Below are 19,775 nucleotides of genomic sequence, written 5' to 3' on the forward strand. Positions count from 1 at the left end.
TTTTGAAATTTTGCAGATCATTTAAAATAATATTGGCTTCGAAAATATGTTTTATAAATGATGACCCCAGACAGTGAGTCTATGTCTTTGTATTTTTTTCCTGAGAATCCATCGATGGTCTGAAAGGACAGTCCCACTTGTCATTAACCATAAACTCCCCAGTGCAAACCTGCCCAGCCAACTTCGTCTTTGGCTATTCTGATTTTGTATGCGTCGGTTTGAAAATATCAGGCCACTTTGAAGGGTGAGCTGGTAGGCGTGTGTGCCAGCAGAGAGCCAAATGCATAAGGAACCCTGGGATTCTGGGCCACATCCTGCCATTTTTACCACCCCCTCCCCCAGTAAGATTTTCTGTACAGCAGGGGTCACTGCTGCGTTGGAAGCCTTTTTTTTTGCACAAGGAGTGCTGTGGAAGCTCCAGCCCTTGTACAAACCAGAGCCCAGCTTGGGAAGCACTTAACAATCCCCCACAGTAATGGAGAAGGGGGTGCCGGGCTTGGATTGAAAACATCCAAATTTGCAAATTGCAGAGGGTCAGCCACGTTCCTCTCTGGGCAGCACTGGTTGAGATTCCCCAGACCAGAAACACAATCGCTTTTTCAAATCAAATCTAATAGAATGCAGATAGAGTCTCCCTTAAAAAATGTTTACTGAAAAATGTAACACATTGCTTTCTCTTCACAGATTCTTTTTAAAATTTTTCCTCAAGTGCAATCAGAATTGTTTGAAAACAGCAGGAAACCCCAGGGACATGAGACGGTTTCAGGTAAGATCTCGCCTGTTAAATAAGTCATCCAGTTTTCTCTCTCCTGCCTACTCCCCCCCCCACCCCCAAACCATTACTCACTGATACTGTGAGCAATACAAAAGGTAACTGTAAATGGTAATTCTCCTCCGCTAGTATGCAGGGGTCCCTCGTTTTGTAGTGTTTAGGTTTTCGGCCTCCATTGCCAAATCCCCACGGGGAGAGGCACCAACCCGTTGCTGGAGATTTGATTTTAAGCCCTCAGGCTGCCCCTTGCACACACAGCTGCCCACAGCAGGAACCGTGTTCTTGATATTCAGCCACCTTGGGATTTTTCAAAGCTGCTTCTCTGTGCTTTCTGCAAGCAACAGCCTCTGCCTTCCTCTCCCACCCATTAACTATTCAGTGGTCTGTCTCCAAGCCTGTTGGAAAGCAGCAGTCCAAACAGCCGTGGTCACTTTAAGACCGCAGCATGACAACAAGACCCACGGGACGGTGACCCAGCTGCCTGGCAGTTAAATCTGCCACCGGTTTCATCACCCTTGCCACTGATGTACTGAGACGAGCTAATAAAAACACAGAGCAAAGCAAACAGCACGGGTTGCTGCTGGGAGCAAGGGCCGCCCTGCTCAGCCCCCTTCCTTACACGGCGAAGGACCCACATTTAATTCATCAAATGGCTTTGCTGCCGTTCGTGCCCACACTAAGTACATGGCACCCCCTTCTCCACGGGCAAATGAGAACTGGGCTAAACAATGGGATGCAAGCTTAAGACCTGGGAAAATCCTTGCAGAAAAGTGAGGAATGAGGGTGGATGATGAGCCCCATGCTACAGGAGAGGGCAGGGTGGCTCCGGAAAGTTAGGTAACTTACCCCTGACCCCACAAGAAGGCGGCAGAGCTGGGAGGATCTGTCATCCAATCTCCACCAGACCACGGACACGTGGCATGTGGTACTGCTGGGTCTGTGCTTCGCTATCACATACTTCTTGAAATTCTTAATAAGTTTGAACAAGGAGCAGTTCATTTGTCCAGGATCCCACAAGTCATGTGTCTGGTCCCACCTGTCCCTTAGAAAGCTTCTGAGGCATGGCCACAGTCAGAGAGGTGCTTGGGAACAGAACCTCATGAGAGTGAACAGGGTGGCTGGTCGTAGCTCAGGGACAGTGCACTTGCCTCGCATGGAGGCCTGGGTCCCCTCCCCAGCCCTGCAAAGTGAAACACAGAAGAAAAGGTATAGGGGAGGTGGGCGTGCACAACCAGAGAGAGTTACTTTGAAAAAAATTCCTTTTATTAATTCTTTCACGGCATGGTGATCAAGCATTTTTGCTGTGACCAGGACATATTTTTTGGGGTATGGTTATAATATTTAACATTATTGCCAGACTCCCTTAAAAATGTCAAGGCCCCCCATCTTATCATGTAGTCTTCCCCTGCAGTATGACCAAAAGACACAGAACTTACAAATCAGCCTTCTGGAGGACGCAGCAGGAATGAATGTCATACCCAGTAGGAACCTCCCTGAACTCACTAATCCAAATACAAAGTAAAATGATTTTAGTCCAAGGAAGAGTGAAATTTACAAATATCCCAAAGAGCCTTAATGACCCAAGCTTAGCTCCATTTCTGGAAGACACACGGGCGAGGAAAAGGAGGAGGCGGCTTGGATTCTTATTCTACCCCATTCCCTACCCGCACTCTCAAGGGGCTTTAAGTTTGAGAAGATGTTTCTACATGGGAAGAGCTTCTCATAGAATCCCTTGGTGTTTTATTTCTCCCCAATTTTAGAAGCACATTCACGAAGCTGACGCATGCTCACCTGAAATTCACTTCTCCAGTTCTTCACTTGTGCCTGAGTTTTTCTCTGGCTCAGAATAAATGTTGCTGCCCCAACACGATGAGGGATTTTCGTCCCATCTGAGCATATTTGACTTCTGCAAGGGTGGGGCGGGGGAACTGTCAAAACCAAGTTTGCAGATTGCGTTATTTCTAGGTAGAAGCTAAAGATCAATTTTGTCAGGCATTTTTTGACCTTGAGGTCAAATTCATACAACATATGATTCACCATTTTAGCCACCTTAAAGTGTATAGTTCAGGGACTTTTAGGACATTCACAGTGTCGTGCCACCATCTCCACCATTGGATTCCAGCACATTTTCATAACCTCAGAAAGTTATCCCGGGCTTCCTAATTCTACTTCTTTTCTCCATGGATTTGTCTATTCTGGAAATTTCAAGTGGATGAAACCCTACAATAGGTGCCCTTTTGCACTTGGCTTCTCTCTTAGCGTAAGTTCTCCAGGTTTATGCATGAGGATTCAATACTCCATTTCTTTTTACAGTGGGATAATATTCCATTGCCTGGATACATCATCTTTTATTTATTCACTATTTCGTTAATGAACACTTGCATTGTTTCCACTTTAGGGTGATTTTAAATAATGCTTCTGTGGGTTTTTGTCCACAAGTTGTGTTCGTGAACATATGTTGTCATTCTCTCGGGATTATGGCGAAGAGTAGAATTTCTGGATCATATGGTAACTCTAACTTTTTGAGGAACTACCAAACTGTATTTCGCAGTGGCCTTACCATTTTTCATTCCCACCAGTAAGGTACCAATTTCCTAACTCCTCGACAACACTTACTTTCTGATTTTCATAAGATCTAGCCATCTTGTGGGAATACAGTGGTTTTTGTCTTACTGTGGCTCTATCTATTCCTGTTGCCTAAAGGTGCTGAGCCTCTTTTCCTGTACTTACCATTCCTACGTGAGTCTTATCTGGAGAAATATCTATCAAGTTCTTTGCCAACTTTAAATTGGGTTACTTTTTCCCATTGTAGTTGAATTATAGAGTTCTTTATATATTAGGAATATCGGGTGCTTCTCAGATATGTAATTTACAGACATTTTCTCCCATTCTATGGTTCACCTTTTCATGTCTTCAGTGTCCTTTGATGCATAAAAGAATTGGCAATTTTTTCTGTTGTACTCAGATTCTATTAAGAATATATCTTTCGGTGAGAGCTCTTTTACATGGAGAAAGCTATTATGGAGGAGGCATTTCTATGTGCTATGACGGTCAATTAAGAAACTTGGATCAAATTACAAACATGAAGCAAAGCCAGAGGCAGTAGGCACTCATGGTGGTGGGGAGAGTGATCAAAAGGGACAGTAAATTTTAGGAATTCCTGGAATACATATCTCATTCACAATGACGAAAGTTAAAATTGTTTTTTAACCATGTCGACAAACTTCAATTCATTACTTTTATTACATGATCAAACACTGGCTTAATATCAAGGATTCTTTGGTGATGATTTGTTCAAAACAGAATAGGAACACAGGCCATTCTAACAAAGTCATGAACTCTACTTCAGGAACACGGGTAAACCTGGATTGCTTTCTCAAAAACAATTAGATGAGACCAAAATCATACCAAGCTTATTTTGGAGACTGAACCAGTCCTCTTTAATTCAGTTGAAATTCTAAGTAGGACAGGACATAACAAAATACTTACGTGAAACACAATGGGTCTTAACCATTTTCTGGTCTAAATCCCTCTGAGAAGCTAGTAAGAGCTGTAATCTCTATCCCAATGAGAAACTGTATTTGAAGAAAGTTTTGCTTAAAGTTTCAGTGATTTCCCAGACCTCTTAAAACATCTCTTAGGGTTCCATGGGTTCCTGACGTCAAGAAATCCATCCAACCCCGCGTGGGCGTCCTTAATGTAAGTTGACCCTTAGTGACGATCTGCCCACTCTGACGTTCTGGTGGAAGCACTCTGGGCTTTCAAAGCCCTCTGCTCCCAGTTGATCCCTGCATCCCTATCCTCAGATTTCTTCCTTCTCGGAGCTGCAAATCTACAGCTCGGCCTCTCTCCTGGGCATCTCCCTCCCAAGACTAATGAGCACATATTCAAACAACTCAATTCTTACCCCTGATTCATTTCCCCCTGTTTCATTGTTAAAGTGTTGCTTCCTCCTCCGAAGTGTCTGTTAAATCCTTCTCTCTCCCCAGAAGCCGTGGTGGGCCCCTCTCCTCCTTCCTTGTTTAATCTGCCCTTGGCTTTAATGTCAAGTCATCTTCTAAAGCATGTCATGGATGTGGACTAGCTAAGGACACACAGCTCAGGTTTTGGAAGGCACGGCCGGGGAGATGCTTTTGGGATCTTCTTACCAGGAGACTCTTCCACCAGGCCCATCTCTGAAGCTCCCAGAGGTCCACCGCTTGTGCGTGCCACTACCGTCCATTCTCTCAGGACCGTCTTATGGGCTCACTCCTCTGTCTGAGAACCCCCTCTAACTGGAGCCTCTCTCAAGGCCACAGCTGCCGGTCACATCCCTGGTGAGGCATCTCCTGGCTTCCGGCAGCACCGCTGGCTCCTTTGTGCCAGCACCCATTCTCCTCAGGCCTCTCCTGTGCCTGTGTCACACTGTCAGGCCACTGTCTCTCCAGTATTCTGTGTGTTGCTCGAAGGTGATTGGTACGTTTTATTTATTTTTAAGAGGAGAGGGGAAGGAAAAAAGGAGGAAAGGACAATTCAAGTTTTCTGGGACTCCCAACGTATCCAAATACATGCATGTAGAAAATCACTTCTGCCTTCCTTGAAATAAAACAATGAAGAGAAACACCTTGATTAACAGCTCAGTGAAGGAAAGAAAGCGAAATATGTGCCTCCCTGATTTGTTTGTTTGTTCATTTATTTATTTATTTATTGGTGTTAGGGATTGAACCCAGGGGTGCTCAACTGCTGAGTCACATTCTTAGCCCTTTTTAATATTATATTTGGAGACAGGGTCTCGCTAAGTTGTTTAGGGCCTTGCTAAATTGTTAAGGCTGGCCTTGAACTTGAGATCCTCCTCCCTCGGCCTCCCAAGCTGCTGGGATTACCATTGCGCACCACCCTGCCTGGCTGCTTTGACCACTCTGTTAAGGCGTAACAAACCCCATTCTTTATTTCACTGCCATGTGAGAGTGGCCATTATAAAGTCCAGGAGAAAATCATGCCCCAAAAGGGACTCAAATACATCATCATTTCCCACATTCAAATTCTAAAAAATAAAAACAGAAACAAAAACAGTAGAAACACACAATAATTTAGGGCTCACTCTTGCTAACTCTTGCATAGGTAAGCAGGCAGGTGCCCAGATTAAAACTCGAGATGTGCCATTCCATTATGCATTCTGCTACCCAGTGTTGCTAAAGACATTCCATGTGCCTGGCACTGTGCAAGGTGCTGGAAACACAGCAGAAGCAACCCAGATAAAATTCCCACCTGCACAGGCTCGTCTCCTGGAGGAGAGACATGGAACCCAGAACACCACAGGGATCTGCATAGCAGAGGTCGGCTTCTCGGTGGTCCTCCAGGACCTTGCCTGCAGACAGTGGACCTCAGCACAGTGCTGTCACCTGTGTGGAGCCCCTTGGAACCTAGCAGTGTGGTCAAGGGTGGGTGATGGGGAGTTAGTGGACAGCACCATTACCATAATAGCAAGCGTGGCTGCTCTTGTGAGGTGTTCAGCACTTCTGGAAGCATCATCTACAATGTCAGACTTTTTCCTGGGGCCTGGACTGTCTAAAGACTTGGGTACCGAGTTTTAACCTGTGGCTTCAAAAAGGCTAAGTTTGTAAAAGGCATGCTCACCGCAGAGGGCTGAGGGGGATGTTTTCCATCCCAAGGGCAGAACCACCTTGTGCATGAAGCCATTTTGGCTTTGAAGACCTTGATACATGTCCAATCTCCAAGTCATTTTTTTTTTTAATATTTATTTTTTAGTTTTCGGTGGACACAACATCTTTATTTGCATGTGGTGCTGAGGATCGAACCCAGGGCGGCACGCATGCCAGGCGAGGGCGCTACCTCTTCAGCCACATCCCCAGCCCCTCCAAGTCATTTTTAACGAAAGGATGCCTGTATTTCTAATGACAGGAACATCGTTTTGGGGGGCCAGGTGGGGAGAGATTGCTACTGCCCGATGGTGGCCCCAGGATTCATGCACACCAGAGAGGGCCTCTGGGCAGGCATCTTGGAGGACTCCCCAGGGCAGAGGGCAGGGTTGGTGCTTGGGGCGGGGACATGCCTGGCAGGTCCAGCAGACCTAGGAGGAAGTGGGAAGGAATGTATGGTAGTGGAGAGAAAGGGACTGGTCTCACTCGATCTGCCCCCAAAGGATTGACTGACAGCCCCGGGGTAGCTGGACGGTCCAGGCTGCCTCGCGCCTGCGCTCCGCCACACTGGGTGCCTGCGCTGCACAAGAAGGATGGGGAAATTAACGTCTGTGACAAAGACACCTAGTGCACACAGCTGGGCGTTAGCCATTAGTCTGTTTTACTAAACGATACAAGAGCAAAGGGCACGGCTACTCATGTCTTGGCATGGGGCCAAGATCCATCCAACAACCCCTTATGATTTTTTTTTTAAACCCCCAGCTCTTATATAAAACTTTTTAATGGCACCACCATCTATTTTCCTTAAATAAAAAATGTTGAATGTTTCTCTCACACCCACTGAAGAGGGAAACGAGCGTTTAAATGAACTCCAAATGGTAAGAATTTAATACAGCTCCAGCTGCTGCCTGCAGGTTTCTTCAGTTCAAATCTTTCGGTTTGGGAGCTGCCCAGATGCTCTGTGATCTCACCCACCATTTGAAAGTTGCTGTGCTACTGAGCAGCAGTTTTAAAGCACATAATGAAAATCACTTGACTTATGGCCTCTCTGATCAACAGGTGAGTCCATTATCTGCTGGTAAAACAAACCAGATAGTCCAAGTTAAAAAAAAAAAAAGTAACACGATAATTATCTACTTGGAGGCAGAAGAAAACTCTGAGGGTCTGAGTGTCTTTCACTCTGTTTGATGCTTTAAGCTGGGGGAAGGCTTGCTGTGGATTCCTTCAAGATTTCTCTGATGGAATGACCCTTTGTCTCCTCATGCCTGGATTTCAGTGTCTCCAGTTTGGAAAAGAATCAGGGGGTTTACAAATTTTGATTGACTCGCATAGGAAATGTGTTTTGAGTTCTTTGTGGGAGAGAAGGGGGAGACGTGAAAACGGGTAGCGGCCCAAGTAACTTTCAGGAAAGGGCCACGCAGACTGGCAGTTAGGTGGAAACATGCCAAAATGCTCAACTATTTTAGGGGACTCAAATAAGAACACTAAAACCTACCTTTGAACCCATGCCAGTGCAACCAGATACAGAACTTTCTGGAACACAGAGCTCTCTTGGTTCTGCAGTGTGAGTGCATGGGTTCCTCAGCTGCTCAGAGGGGCTTCTGATTTTTGATGGATGGCAGGTGATTCGGGGGCTCCCTGGTGAAAGATGATGGAGCCAGAGAACTGCATCAGCTGTGCTGTACGGCTCCCCTGGGGCTCCCCTAACTTCTGCTAGTAAAATACGGCCCTTGGCGCTAACATTCCTCCGGGCTGGCATACATTTCAGATGGGAAAAGCAATGGGTCCAACGGAAGAAACTGAGGTGGGGCAGAAGTGGCGAGTGATTGTGTCTCTGAGGTGAGGCAGGTGAAGGACCATCAGTCTCCCCGGGGATATGTAAAGCTGGTTTTAAAAACCTGCGCTTTATTTCCATACAGATCCAACTGGATTTTTACAAAGCCAGCTCTTTTAGTGTTCCCTCCTGACCCTGAAGCCAAATTTGCCAACATATCCCAGCAGAAAGCTCTTGGGCATTCGGCTCCACTTACGTTGACTGGAATTTCTTTTAAAAAGTTCCAGAGTCACCATCTCGATTGCCTTGAGTTGTGCACTCAATTTTTTTTTTTTTTCACTTCTTCAAGGTCCATCTCAATTCCTGCTTCCTCCATGAAAATGTCTGTTGCTGCTCTTGAGTTCAGGTTGCTTCCTCCTACCTTTGGCCCCCCGAGAGCATCCAATGGCCACATGGTCCAGTCCTCCGTGATCCATTACCGTGCAGTGATATTTTCTGATGATGTCTGGTGTTGTTCTGCTCCATCAACTCCGCAGTAAACTCCTTGAGGCAGCAACGATGTTTTCTATAAACTTCCACCGCAGGCAGCGCCGGGCCTGCGAACTCCATAAATACCTGATGAGTGATGGGGACGCAGCGCTGCCTGCTTACCCACCTTCTCGGGTCCCCCTCCCTTGGTACCAACCATCCCAGAATGCCCCGCGCCTGTCTCCATGGAGACCAACTTTGTGTTCTCCTGTTTGGGACTTGATACTTGACTGAACAGGAAATTTAGCCCTGGGGAATGGGAAACAACAGCTAGCGCTAGGAACTCTGGGAATTCCTTTTTTTTTTTTTTTTTTAAATGACAAAATCCATGCTTGTGGGGTAGGTGTTTAAAGGTAATTTTGGAGACTCTGGAGTCCAGTAACAAAGAAGAATCTGGGCTTTAAATCTGGTTCGAAAATATGATGTGTGCCAAGAATAAAGTGGTGAGGAGAAACCAAAGGCAGTAGCCAATTTGTTTGTGATTAGCCCGGGTCGAATTAATGGAGGCTTAGACAAACATTGTCATTGTCATTGTCATTGGATTCTCCTGGTCAGCTGTGCGATTAGCCAGTGTATAAAAACCCCACCGTCTGTTTCTCCTCACCATGTGGACTCCCAGCGAGCTTGCCCACGATAGCCAGAAGTCTGTCTTGATTTTCTCTGTGGCTTTAATGGTCTCTATGTCTCTCCTCCTTCCACAGGTGGAAAATAAAATCCCACATAACAGTTATGCCTTGGGAAAGCTGAAATAACATATATAGCAACTGAACAGTTATAAGGGAAAAGCACATCATGAATTTAATTCCGTTTCCAGATGTAAAATGTCATAAAGAATTTTTTTCCATACTTGGCAATATAACAGGAATTTTCGAGACCGTTTTATTTAGCTAGGTGTACGCATGTTCGTAAGTGGGGTATCAGGGAGTCCTCCACATCGAGTGGGCCATAAATGCTATGTGGAACAGCTTTCCTGAGGCCCCACATGGAGCTGAGGGGTGGACAGCCCTCACTGAAGGGGCAGGACCTGCCTCTGATGGATGGCAGAATTTGGTGTGATCCAGAGCAGGAGCTCGGACCACAGGGGGAGGTCTCTAGCTGGTGTCATTCCCCTGACTCCAGACAATGGAGGTGTCATCTGTTTCTGAGGGCAGGTCACTTAGTCATCCCACACGTGTTTCATCCTGACTTCTTTACCCTCCTCGTGTGAGACTTGGGAGTCTGTAGGAAGCCCTGGGTGTGAGCTGAGACGGGCTGGCTGGAGGAGGCCCTGAGCTGGCCATTCCTCAGACTCCCCGAAATCAGACACTTGGAACTTTGAGAAGGATCAATAAAAGCAACCACGCCGTGCGGTGCTCCCAAAGTCAAGGACATCTCAGAGCAAGACATCAGAATAACCCAATGGTGGGAAAAGCCGGTTGAGTGGAAGTCCCCGTCCCACCCAATATCATTCTGATACCAAGCAAACTGCTCCTCAGTTGGAAAATTAGCCTCATAGGCAGGTTCACGGATGTGTCCACCTAAGGGTGACTCCCACAGTGGCCTTTTATGGACAGGAGAGAGCTCTTTACAACTCAGCTCCTGCTTTGTATAAATTATTAGAGAGATGTGGGAGAACGTCTGGGTAACAAAAAGAAAAATAGAATTCGAGAAAGCCCATCAGTTTTCGAGAGTGCTTTTTTGCCAACTGCTAACATGCTCATAGATTCTCCTTAAAACTTCCTTGTATTTTTCCAGGGAGGGACAAGTTTTTTTATTTGTGTTTCTCTTTCTGCAAAATACTGCCTGATAGTTGGGTGACTCAAAACGAAACCTCCCACCGCCACTCTCCACTTGGTCTGTGGTCCCTGAGCTGGCCTCTCCCCAGGCTGAGAGATCACAGTCCAACAAAATAAGAAATGGCAAAAAGCAAAAAACCACTTTCACTTAAAAAGATGCAGGCTCTTTCAGTTGATTCCAACTCCGCCCTCCTGGAAACTTGGCTTGAAGGTGTCACTGAGAATGAATTGCCTGTAGCTTTTGTGTTGAATGGAAATGTTTCTGTGGAGGAGACCCAACAGCTACAGGGAGCTGGTATGCCCGTCCAGGGGACTTGCCATGAGAGCTTGGAGCTACAATACAGATGTATCAAGGCTGAGGAGTAAATGAAACTTGTCACTAGTGTTAGCAGCAAAACCCGGGGTCCATCCCTCACAAATTATGGACATCTGTATTCCTAATTGGCATTCTTTAGGGCTACGCCAGCAGAATGGCAGCACCAGGAGACTGTGACAGGCTTAGAGGAGATGAGGTATCAGGGTGAGGTGGCAGGAGGCACTGATGAGGCAGGGAAGTTCTTTGGGATGGAATACTCTCCATATGTTTGCCACGATGCTGGCGATTTTTAGCTTCAGGTACCTTCAAATGACACCTTTTGTCCCTGCTAAATTTGCTACTTTTAAAACAGATCAGTTTTTGATCGTAGAAGAACAAGTGATATTGATGGCTACATGATCCCAGGACCGCTGGTAAAGATGCATACAAATAGTTAACAAGGTAATGGTAAGAAATGTTGACCTTGATTTGTTTAGCTAAGATGTAAAGATTTTTGAAGGTCAAAGGTGTCCTTGTGTAGTGTTTTGGAGTCTAACTGTGCCTGACCCTCTAACATTAAGCTGCTGTGGCCTGCAGTTTTGAAGAGTGAAGCAAACCAGGGGGAAAGCGAGAAGGGGGAGAGAACAGGAAATGGAGTGAGGTGTTTCAGGAAGTTGTCAGGGGTTGACGGATTGATTCCAGATGGAAAGGGTCAGCCTTCGTGACCCAGGAAATACTCACTAGGGGAAAGAAGTTGGCTTGGGGAAGGGGAAGGCCTGGGAGCGAGATGATGTTGGAATGCACATTCCACTTCCTTTCGTCTTAAAACATTCAGAAATTTTAACTTCTCCGAATAGAATAATATCAGTGTTGTCATCGTTCATCAGAAAACGGTGAAGGAAGTTAAATTCGAAGCTTTGACTAAACCAAATGTATCTTCGCCTCCGTAATGTTATTCAGTCTTCCAGAAGCCGAGGGAATGTGTGTGAAATCAGTGTTTTAAGTGTGAGTCCCCGTGTAGAGAAGCAGCAGCGGCCCAGCATGCCTGGTTTCATGCGGCGGGGTTTGTGGATTAAGTCCATTACATTTTGCAAATTCAGTTTAATAGCAGGCTTTTCTAGGTACCTCACAGCCTAAGATATTTAGAATATGAAAAACTGGAACTTGCCTCATGTCTATACACACGCGCGCGCGCGCGCACACGCACGCACATACATTTGGACGTAATTTAAAATCTTGTAATAAATTTTGCAGACACTGAAATAATTCAGGTTAATTCCCTTGCTGTCATGAGAGGCCGGCGCTAGCCAGCAAGAGATTAAAATTTATTTCCATTGTTAATAGAAAATAATGAAGTGCATCTGAACCACCAGGGTATGTCATTCGGGAAATGTTCACTTTGGAACTAGGTCTCACTCCACCCAAATGGACAATGATGAAATCTGCTGGCTCGGGAAAGGCCCATATTTCGTGGCAGGAGCATTAATGGGCGGTATGACAAGGAGCTTGTGGAATGGATTAAAGTGGTCTCTGAACGAGCGCTCCTTACATCTGCATCATCCTCGGGCAGAGCTGGGGTTTCCCGCAGCGTGTCCAGGACAGCTTCGTGGGGGTGAAGGCCTCTCATCCTTGTTGGGGGATTTCTGAGTTGTTTTCCAGCACCGAGAGCTGTGCCTCTGAAGACCCACTTGCACACACGATTTGCAAGAGTGGTCCAGTTCCTCTTTCCCCCCTCTTCATCCTATTCTTTCCAGAGGGTAAGCACGCGCCCAGGTGTTGGCTTCTACCCTCCACTCACCTGAACCCTGGGGCCGTGAGGTCCCATCCCTCCCTCGACTGTGCTGAGGTCTCTCCGATAAGAGCTTGTGCCTGGGTGCGCCTGCCACCCGCGGTGGGTGTCTCTGTTTGGTGGTTGCCTTCACAGGATAGGAACTATCTAGAAGGACTTTTCCCAGATGCTCCCATGTTACCACAGACACAATTGAAAACAGACCCTGAGCGAGACAGGCTACGTCCCCGAATGGTGAGCAATTATATGGGTGATAATTTTCTGAGTGACAACCGAGGTCCTTTGGAGTCTGTTCTTTGCCTCCCCAGGGCCTGTCGTAATACCTGGTGTGCAGTAGGAAGCCCGGCGAATGCCTGTTGAGTTGAATGATGGAAGCCCACTGATGTCCATGTAAAACCGCACATGTGCTCCATCATGCCCACGGAGTGAGGCATGATTTGTGAACTCATGGGTCCTAGGGATTCTCTCAATCCTATTACATTATAAATATAAAAATGTTAAAAGTTACCATGTAAAACTCCATAGGCCAAAAAAAAAAAAAAAATCAGAAAAGTTTTGCTTTGTGAAAGGTGGGGTTAGAATCGACTGCAAATGGACATAAGGTAAATTTCCGGGGAGCGGGAGGGAGGGCATATTTCACATCGTGAGAGTCGTGAGAGTTGTGTAAACTGTCAGTTCTACAGCTAAGTTCCATGCATTCCACAACATGTTAATTTTGTCTAAAAAGAGCAAACCCAAATCTGTGTTCGTCATCATCTTTTATGGACTAGTTGGTGAGGCGTGGGCAGTGGTGTAGATGAAATGAGATCAGCGATATTTTGATAACTCTTGGAGCTGGATGTTGGGTCCTAGGGATTCATTATGCTAGTCTATTTTGTTTGGAATTATTCATAATAAAAAGTTTTTTTTAATGCCATCTAATTCTGTCATATTAAGAGGTAAGGCAAGGTCAAGCCCCTCCCCTCCTTCTTCATCTGGGAAGTAGGAAAGGGTTGGCAGAACAATTACAAGTAGAATATCGACAAATCTCATTTGGGGTGTGGGCAGGAGGGATAATTTTGAAACATGGCTTGTCATTACGTACCTATTCAATGCTGGTTCTCAAAAGGTCTATACATATGCATGAATTTGTATATACCCAGTTCCTTTCTCAAAAAAAAAAAAAAAAAATCACCGTGCAAAAGTGACATGAGCTGAGAAGCTGTCTTGCATTCTGGGCCACTCAGCTCCCTGGGTGGGGTGAGTGTGGCAGGTCACCCTCCTCTGCCTCACCCTGCTGGCCCTGGCCGCTTTGAACTTCGCCCACTCAGATCTGCGTTGCACTCTGTGGACCTCAATTCAGTTCCCTTCTGCTCCCTATTTCATGGGTTAGTGTCTTTCTCCAGCCTGAAAGTGGCTCTCTGAAGGTGGGGGCCGCGCTCTTAACTGCTGGTCCCCAGCCCCCTTGTGCCCCTTTCTAGAACCTTGCCCAGAGGCTAGACCATGGGAAAATCTCCCGGGGAAGTGTCTGTGTGGCTTCAGACTGGTCAGAGGAGGCAGGGGCGGGGCAGAGAGCCCACGGACTCATCCTCACTTGGCACGCACGGAGGAGCGCTGTGCTGAACAGTTTCAACGTATTATCTCATTTTTCCTCCTTTTATCTCATTTGGCCCTGTGAGATAGGCGGCGTTGTTTGTGTTTTACGCATGAGAAACATTGAGATTCAAAAGGGTTCGGTAATTTGTTCGTGGTTTCATGTCAGAGAGCAGCAGCCTGGGACTTGGATTCAGTTCTGACTCCAAACCCAGGCTCACCCAGGACTCCACACCCACCTCTTCCCCTTCCTCCAGCTAGATACGGCGGAATGTTCTGCTGCCTTCAGTGCTCCATTCTGAGACCCTAATCTTCTCACCAACAGTCTTTAGACTTTGCGGCTCTGCCCTGGTGGGTGGGTGGGTGCCACAGACAATGGCCGGCCAGCATCCCGATGCCCAGCACGATGTCAGGGCATCTTTGAAGTGCGACAGCCCCTTCCCCAGCGTGGAGAAGTGACCTTCCAGCTGGCGGTTCCTGCCCACCTCTGGGTCACATGCAGCCAGCACCTTGTGATGATGCAGCTGGAGGCCCTTCTCAGAAGGATGGTCTGGGCCTGCCACAGAGAACTGGGCTCCTGGAACTCGCGGGCAGAGGGCCCGTTTTCCCACTTGGCGACCCAGGCAGGGTTTGAATAGGAATGCACGACCACAGGGGGACCAGGCCCCCATCTTTCCATCAGCTTCTTCTAAATCATGGGAAGAGGAGCCCCTGTTGAATTGTGAAGAATATGTCCATCCCTGAGTCCTACCCTGTCCCCTGTGTCACAAGGAAGTGTGCCCAAACAGAACCCTGAAGCGCCTGGGATTTGACGCCAAACTCACCCACCTTTGATGCTGACCCTGCAGGTGGTGCTGTCGACCACGGTGAACGTGGACGGACACGTGCTGGCCGTTTCCGACAACATGTTCGTGCACAACAACTCCAAGCACGGACGGAGGGCCAGGAGGCTTGACCCATCTGAAGGTGGGTAGGGCTGTCGGCTGAGCACGGCAGACGAGCAAAGTCTTCCACAGATTTTCTGGTTTGAATTTCCAATTTACAAGTGGGAGTTAGAGTGGGGAAAGTCCACTGAGCTGTGTGGGTTTGTAAGGGAAGCTGTAAACACAGCCTGCCCCGGGCGGGGCCGGGCCCCCCAGCTGCCCCTAGCCTCTTCCATTCTGCTCTGTTTTCTTTTTGCTAGACGGGCATTTCAGGCAAATGTAGGCCCATGACATCTTAGTTAAACAGGAACATTGCAGTGCCAGACGTGTATGAATAAGTGTCAGATGTGCCCTTAAACAGATTCTGAGCAAAACAAAACAATGTGCAGAATGAAACTGACACTAATTGATTTTTGTTTGCTTGGACAAGAAGAAATCGTGGGCTGCTCTGGGTAGTTTTCCAAGTGCATTAAAGTAATTAGAAATACTGGTCACTGTTAAACTTCAACTTGTCCAAAAAATTAAAGTGTATCGATGAACGCAACTGACAAACCTAAGTAAATTCCATCTCGCTCGTTCCCCTTCCTTCTGGACTCTCCGGCTTGCAGTGTGGGGAGACCTTCTGATCTAGAACGAATAACCAAATTAGGCTACTATTAGAATGTGCTGTTTTGCTAGACGCTGCCCACCGGTCCCCACCCCCAACCCGGCCCTTAAAATGTATCTTGTATCATTTTAAATAGGAATTAATGAACTGAAAGAAAATGATTGAATCAGTAAAGAATTTGGAGTGGTGTTAATGCTCCCACAGTGAGCCCTGAAAGGAGAGAAGAAAACCCCAGAGTTCAGAGCTGGGAGCCCCTCGAGTTTCTTTTGACTGATTGGATGTGATTGACTGGCTGTTCAAAGGGGGCTCATGTTTTTGGAGTCCTGCCAAAGTTCTCCTCCACCTTTGACCCTGTCAACTTTGGCAATGGAGTGATGGATTGACTTTAGTTATGGCCTGAAAACCATATTGGGTTCCTGTTGGGATGTGAAGTCCAGGGACCTCAGACATATGGACAAAGGGAGGAAAATCCTTCCCACAAGTTAGGAGACTGATTAGAAATTGTCTCTTGAGTTGAAAAAAAAAAAAAAAAAAAACCCTTTAGCTATGATGGAGCTTGCTTTCTCCTTCTCCGCCCAGGGCATTAATGGGCCTTGTAAATTTTAAAAATCGTGGGGCAGAGGAGGTGGGGAGAGAAAAGGGATTTACACTTTTCTAGTGTGATCAGCTTATAAAAATATGGGCAAAAACAACAGAGTTTTCAAAACACCCTTTGCACAATTAGCTAAGTGTCTCGCTTTTTCCTACATAATGGTCAGCTCATTAGGGCGTTAATGACCGGGTGCCAACCAACAACCAATTAGGGGAGGACGGCAGGTGGAGAAAGCTCAACTTGAACTTCATGGAATGGCCAACAGCTTCCCAGGACGGCCATTCCCAGAGCTCCCGACTCCCACCACCGAGGACAGGGCTGACTCTTTCTTTCCTTTCCTCTCAGCGACCCCCTGCATCAAAGCCATCAGCCCAAGTGAAGGCTGGACCACAGGAGGGGCCATGGTCATCATCATCGGCGACAACTTCTTCGACGGTCTCCAAGTGGTGTTTGGCACCATGCTTGTGTGGAGCGAGGTAGGCAGGCAGCTCCTCTCCTCTCCTTTGGCCCAAAGATCTGTTTGAAAAATATGTATATTTATTTTAGTTGTAGATGGATACATGCCTTTATTTTATTTTATCTTTTACATGGTGCTGAGGATCGAACCCAGGGCCTCGCACACGCTGGGCAAGCGCTCTACCACTGAGCTACAGCCCCAGCCCCCAAAGTTGGTTTTTATCTGGAGAAACAGAATGAGCAAGGCATGAGGATAGGAAGGCCTGAAGTCATGCTCGATGCAGGGACATGGTTAAAATGGCAAACACCCATTGCAGTACTGGGTAAAATTGGGAAAAATCAGAAAGAGCCTACACACTGGATTAAAAGAGCACAGTAGAAATAATAATAGTAATAATGAAATATGTTCCACCATTGAAAATCATGGTCTGAAAGAACTTCTGCTGATCTAGGAGCAGAGAGATGCGCCTGCCACAATGCTCGTTGGGAGAAAAATCAGGACAACGGGTCTCTGCATAGGCATAATCTAATTCTGTGACTCAGGTCCACAGAAATGTACTGGAAACACACCAGATATTTCTGCTGGATGTCTCTGGGTTATGCAGTGCTATTTTTCTTTCTTTCTTCCTTTATTTCTGTGATTCCCCAATTCTCTCAGTTGGGTATGGATGCTGTTCTAGCCAGAAAAACAACAGAACACACAGCAAAAAAGAAGCGATGGCCGGATCAGTAAGGGGGACCGCGGCGGTTCCCTTGGCGATGGCTTGTCTAACGGCTCTCTCATGTCCCTTCCTGTTCCTTCCTCAGCTCATAACCCCTCATGCCATCCGAGTGCAGACTCCTCCCCGGCACATCCCCGGAGTAGTGGAAGTGACATTATCTTATAAATCCAAACAGTTCTGCAAAGGAGCCCCGGGAAGGTTCATTTACACAGGTAGGTGACGGAGCGGCGTCGGGGGAGGGGGAGACTGGCCTCCAGCTCACCTTGGCTCTGGTGCCCGGCGTCCCTCTTTGAAACCATTTTGGTTTTCCTGGGTCTTTCCAGTGGTGTGGGAAGAGGGCTCGACACTGAAAGGGGAAAGTGTGGACTCAATTCTAAATGTGTATCTTACTCCAGCAGCTTCGGCCTGGTCTAGGGATGGTCGTGGCTGGTTGTTTTGGAAGTGAACACCTTGCTCCTCTCTGCTATTGTGATTGCAGTTTAAAAAGTTAGTGTCCTGATTCCCAAAGGGACACCTTTCCTCCACTCCTTCAGGGTGGTATGTATTGCACACTTATCCTGGGAAGTCGTAGTGAAGTCTAGTGCCCATCTTACCTTCCAGACGGAGAGACAGATGGAAAGAAAATAAATCAGGTGATTTCAGAGGGAAGGAAGGAAGGCCTTGGGTAGGACAGGTGGGGGCCTCTGATGAGCAGAGACCTGAATCCCAGGACTGGGCCAAGCGTGGAAACCATGCCCTCCCTCCTTTCCTCTCTGCCTCCTCTCCAGCCCCCTCCCCTAGACTCCCACCCCGCCCCCGGCAGCTCTGCGGGCTGTTCTCTGTTGGATTCCCTGGTGTTCGCTGGAACCTTACTGGTAGTCCCAGGACCTGCAAGGCCCTTCCCTTCCAGGATCACAGACTGGGAAGTGGGAACAAGCTTGGTGCGATAGTAGAGGAGCCATGACGGGCGAGGTAGGAAAGGTCCGAAGGAAGGGCTTCTAACGGGAACCCCCTGAGGTCGCAAGGCCAGGGTTAAAGCCAAGACCTGCAGGGTCCTGCCTTCCGAGACCTTGGGCGGCTCTCGCCCCTGGGTTAGGGGCCTGGACTCATAGCGGCGCTGGCCTTCTAAATAATTCTTTTCCCCATCTTATAAAGCGGACCACCTTCGTCTCCAAGCTGAGAAGACTGATTGACACCGTGCATGGTAATGGTGGCAGGATGGTAAAGGCTTAACAGGAACAAAGAGGGGTTCAAATGTTTTGTTTTGTAGCATTTACTGAATTCAAACTATTGTGTGACATTGGCCTGCTCACAAAGTTTCTGAAAATTGAACCACCTTCTCTTAGAGCTGGTAGCCAGGTCTAGCACATCTGTTCACATAAAACACTCAGGATAGAGAGGGGGTTGAAGGAGCCATAGATTACTATTCAAAAAATGTTTATTATCAGAAGTGTCTTTATGGTTATCCTTGGTATTTTCATGGAAATTGACTTAAACAAGGAATTGAAATGGTGATGAGTACTAAAAATGACCTGTATAGGATTCTAGGAGTATGTACTGAGGGAATCAAGTCTTAAACTGAGGTGTTGGGGAGAACTCAGAACAGTGCAGACAGAGGAACAGCACGTGCAAAGGCCCCGGGGTAGGAAAGAGTGCACCATATATTTGATGACCACTGTGATCAAGGCAGAAAGAAGGAATTAGAGAGAAGTTGGGTACAAGCCGGAAGGGGGAACAGGGGCCACAATGCATCCAGGCCCTTTGCTCAGCTCTTCCCTAAGTGCCACGGGCAGCCGTGGGAATATCGCTGCGATCAGATTTGCCCTTGAAGAGGTTGTTCCAGCCACAGTGCTGAGAATGGCTCAAAAGCCAATGTGGATGCAGAGAGGTCAGTTGGAGGCCAGCGTGTTGGCTCAGACCAGAAATGATGGTGGCTTGAGCCAGCATGCTGATGGTGGGGACAGGCAGAAGTGGGTGGAATTGAGGCGGTTGCACTGATGGGGATGATGGATGGGATGGGGTGAAAGTTGGGGAGGGGAGGGAAGGGGGCGATGCTCAGGTTTCAGGGTTGAAAAATTGGGTGGGTATAGTCTAGAAAGTGATTTTTTTTAAAGGTAGAAAGTGCTAAGGGAGTTCAGAGGAAGGACATAATACTTGCAGCTGGCGGAGAGGTGGGAAGGTTTAATATCGTAAAGATGTCGATTAATGAACGAATTCAACACAACGCCAATCAGAATACCAACAGGACGTTTGGGGAGACTCTACAAAGTTCACCTGGAAAGGTGTTAAAAAAGAACACTTGGTTGTGAAAAATGAGAGAGCCCTGCCCTACTGGACATTCAAACCTATTTT

The 19,775-nt window shown here is 47.2% G+C and overlaps 1 protein-coding gene across 1 annotated transcript in view; it reads left to right on the forward strand.

The window, feature by feature from the left end:
* The window catches only part of Ebf2 (EBF transcription factor 2), a 177,177-nt gene that overhangs the window by 126,769 nt on the left and 30,633 nt on the right, over positions 1-19,775 (forward strand). Inside the window, exons 7-10 of the mRNA XM_076853569.1 lie at positions 685-766; positions 14,993-15,110; positions 16,612-16,742; positions 17,530-17,656. Of these exons, the coding sequence (XP_076709684.1) occupies positions 685-766; positions 14,993-15,110; positions 16,612-16,742; positions 17,530-17,656 (458 nt within the window). The remainder of the gene's footprint in view (positions 1-684; positions 767-14,992; positions 15,111-16,611; positions 16,743-17,529; positions 17,657-19,775) is intronic.

This window comes from Callospermophilus lateralis, chromosome 4, assembly GCF_048772815.1.
Source record: "Callospermophilus lateralis isolate mCalLat2 chromosome 4, mCalLat2.hap1, whole genome shotgun sequence".
NCBI lineage: Eukaryota > Metazoa > Chordata > Mammalia > Rodentia > Sciuridae > Callospermophilus > Callospermophilus lateralis.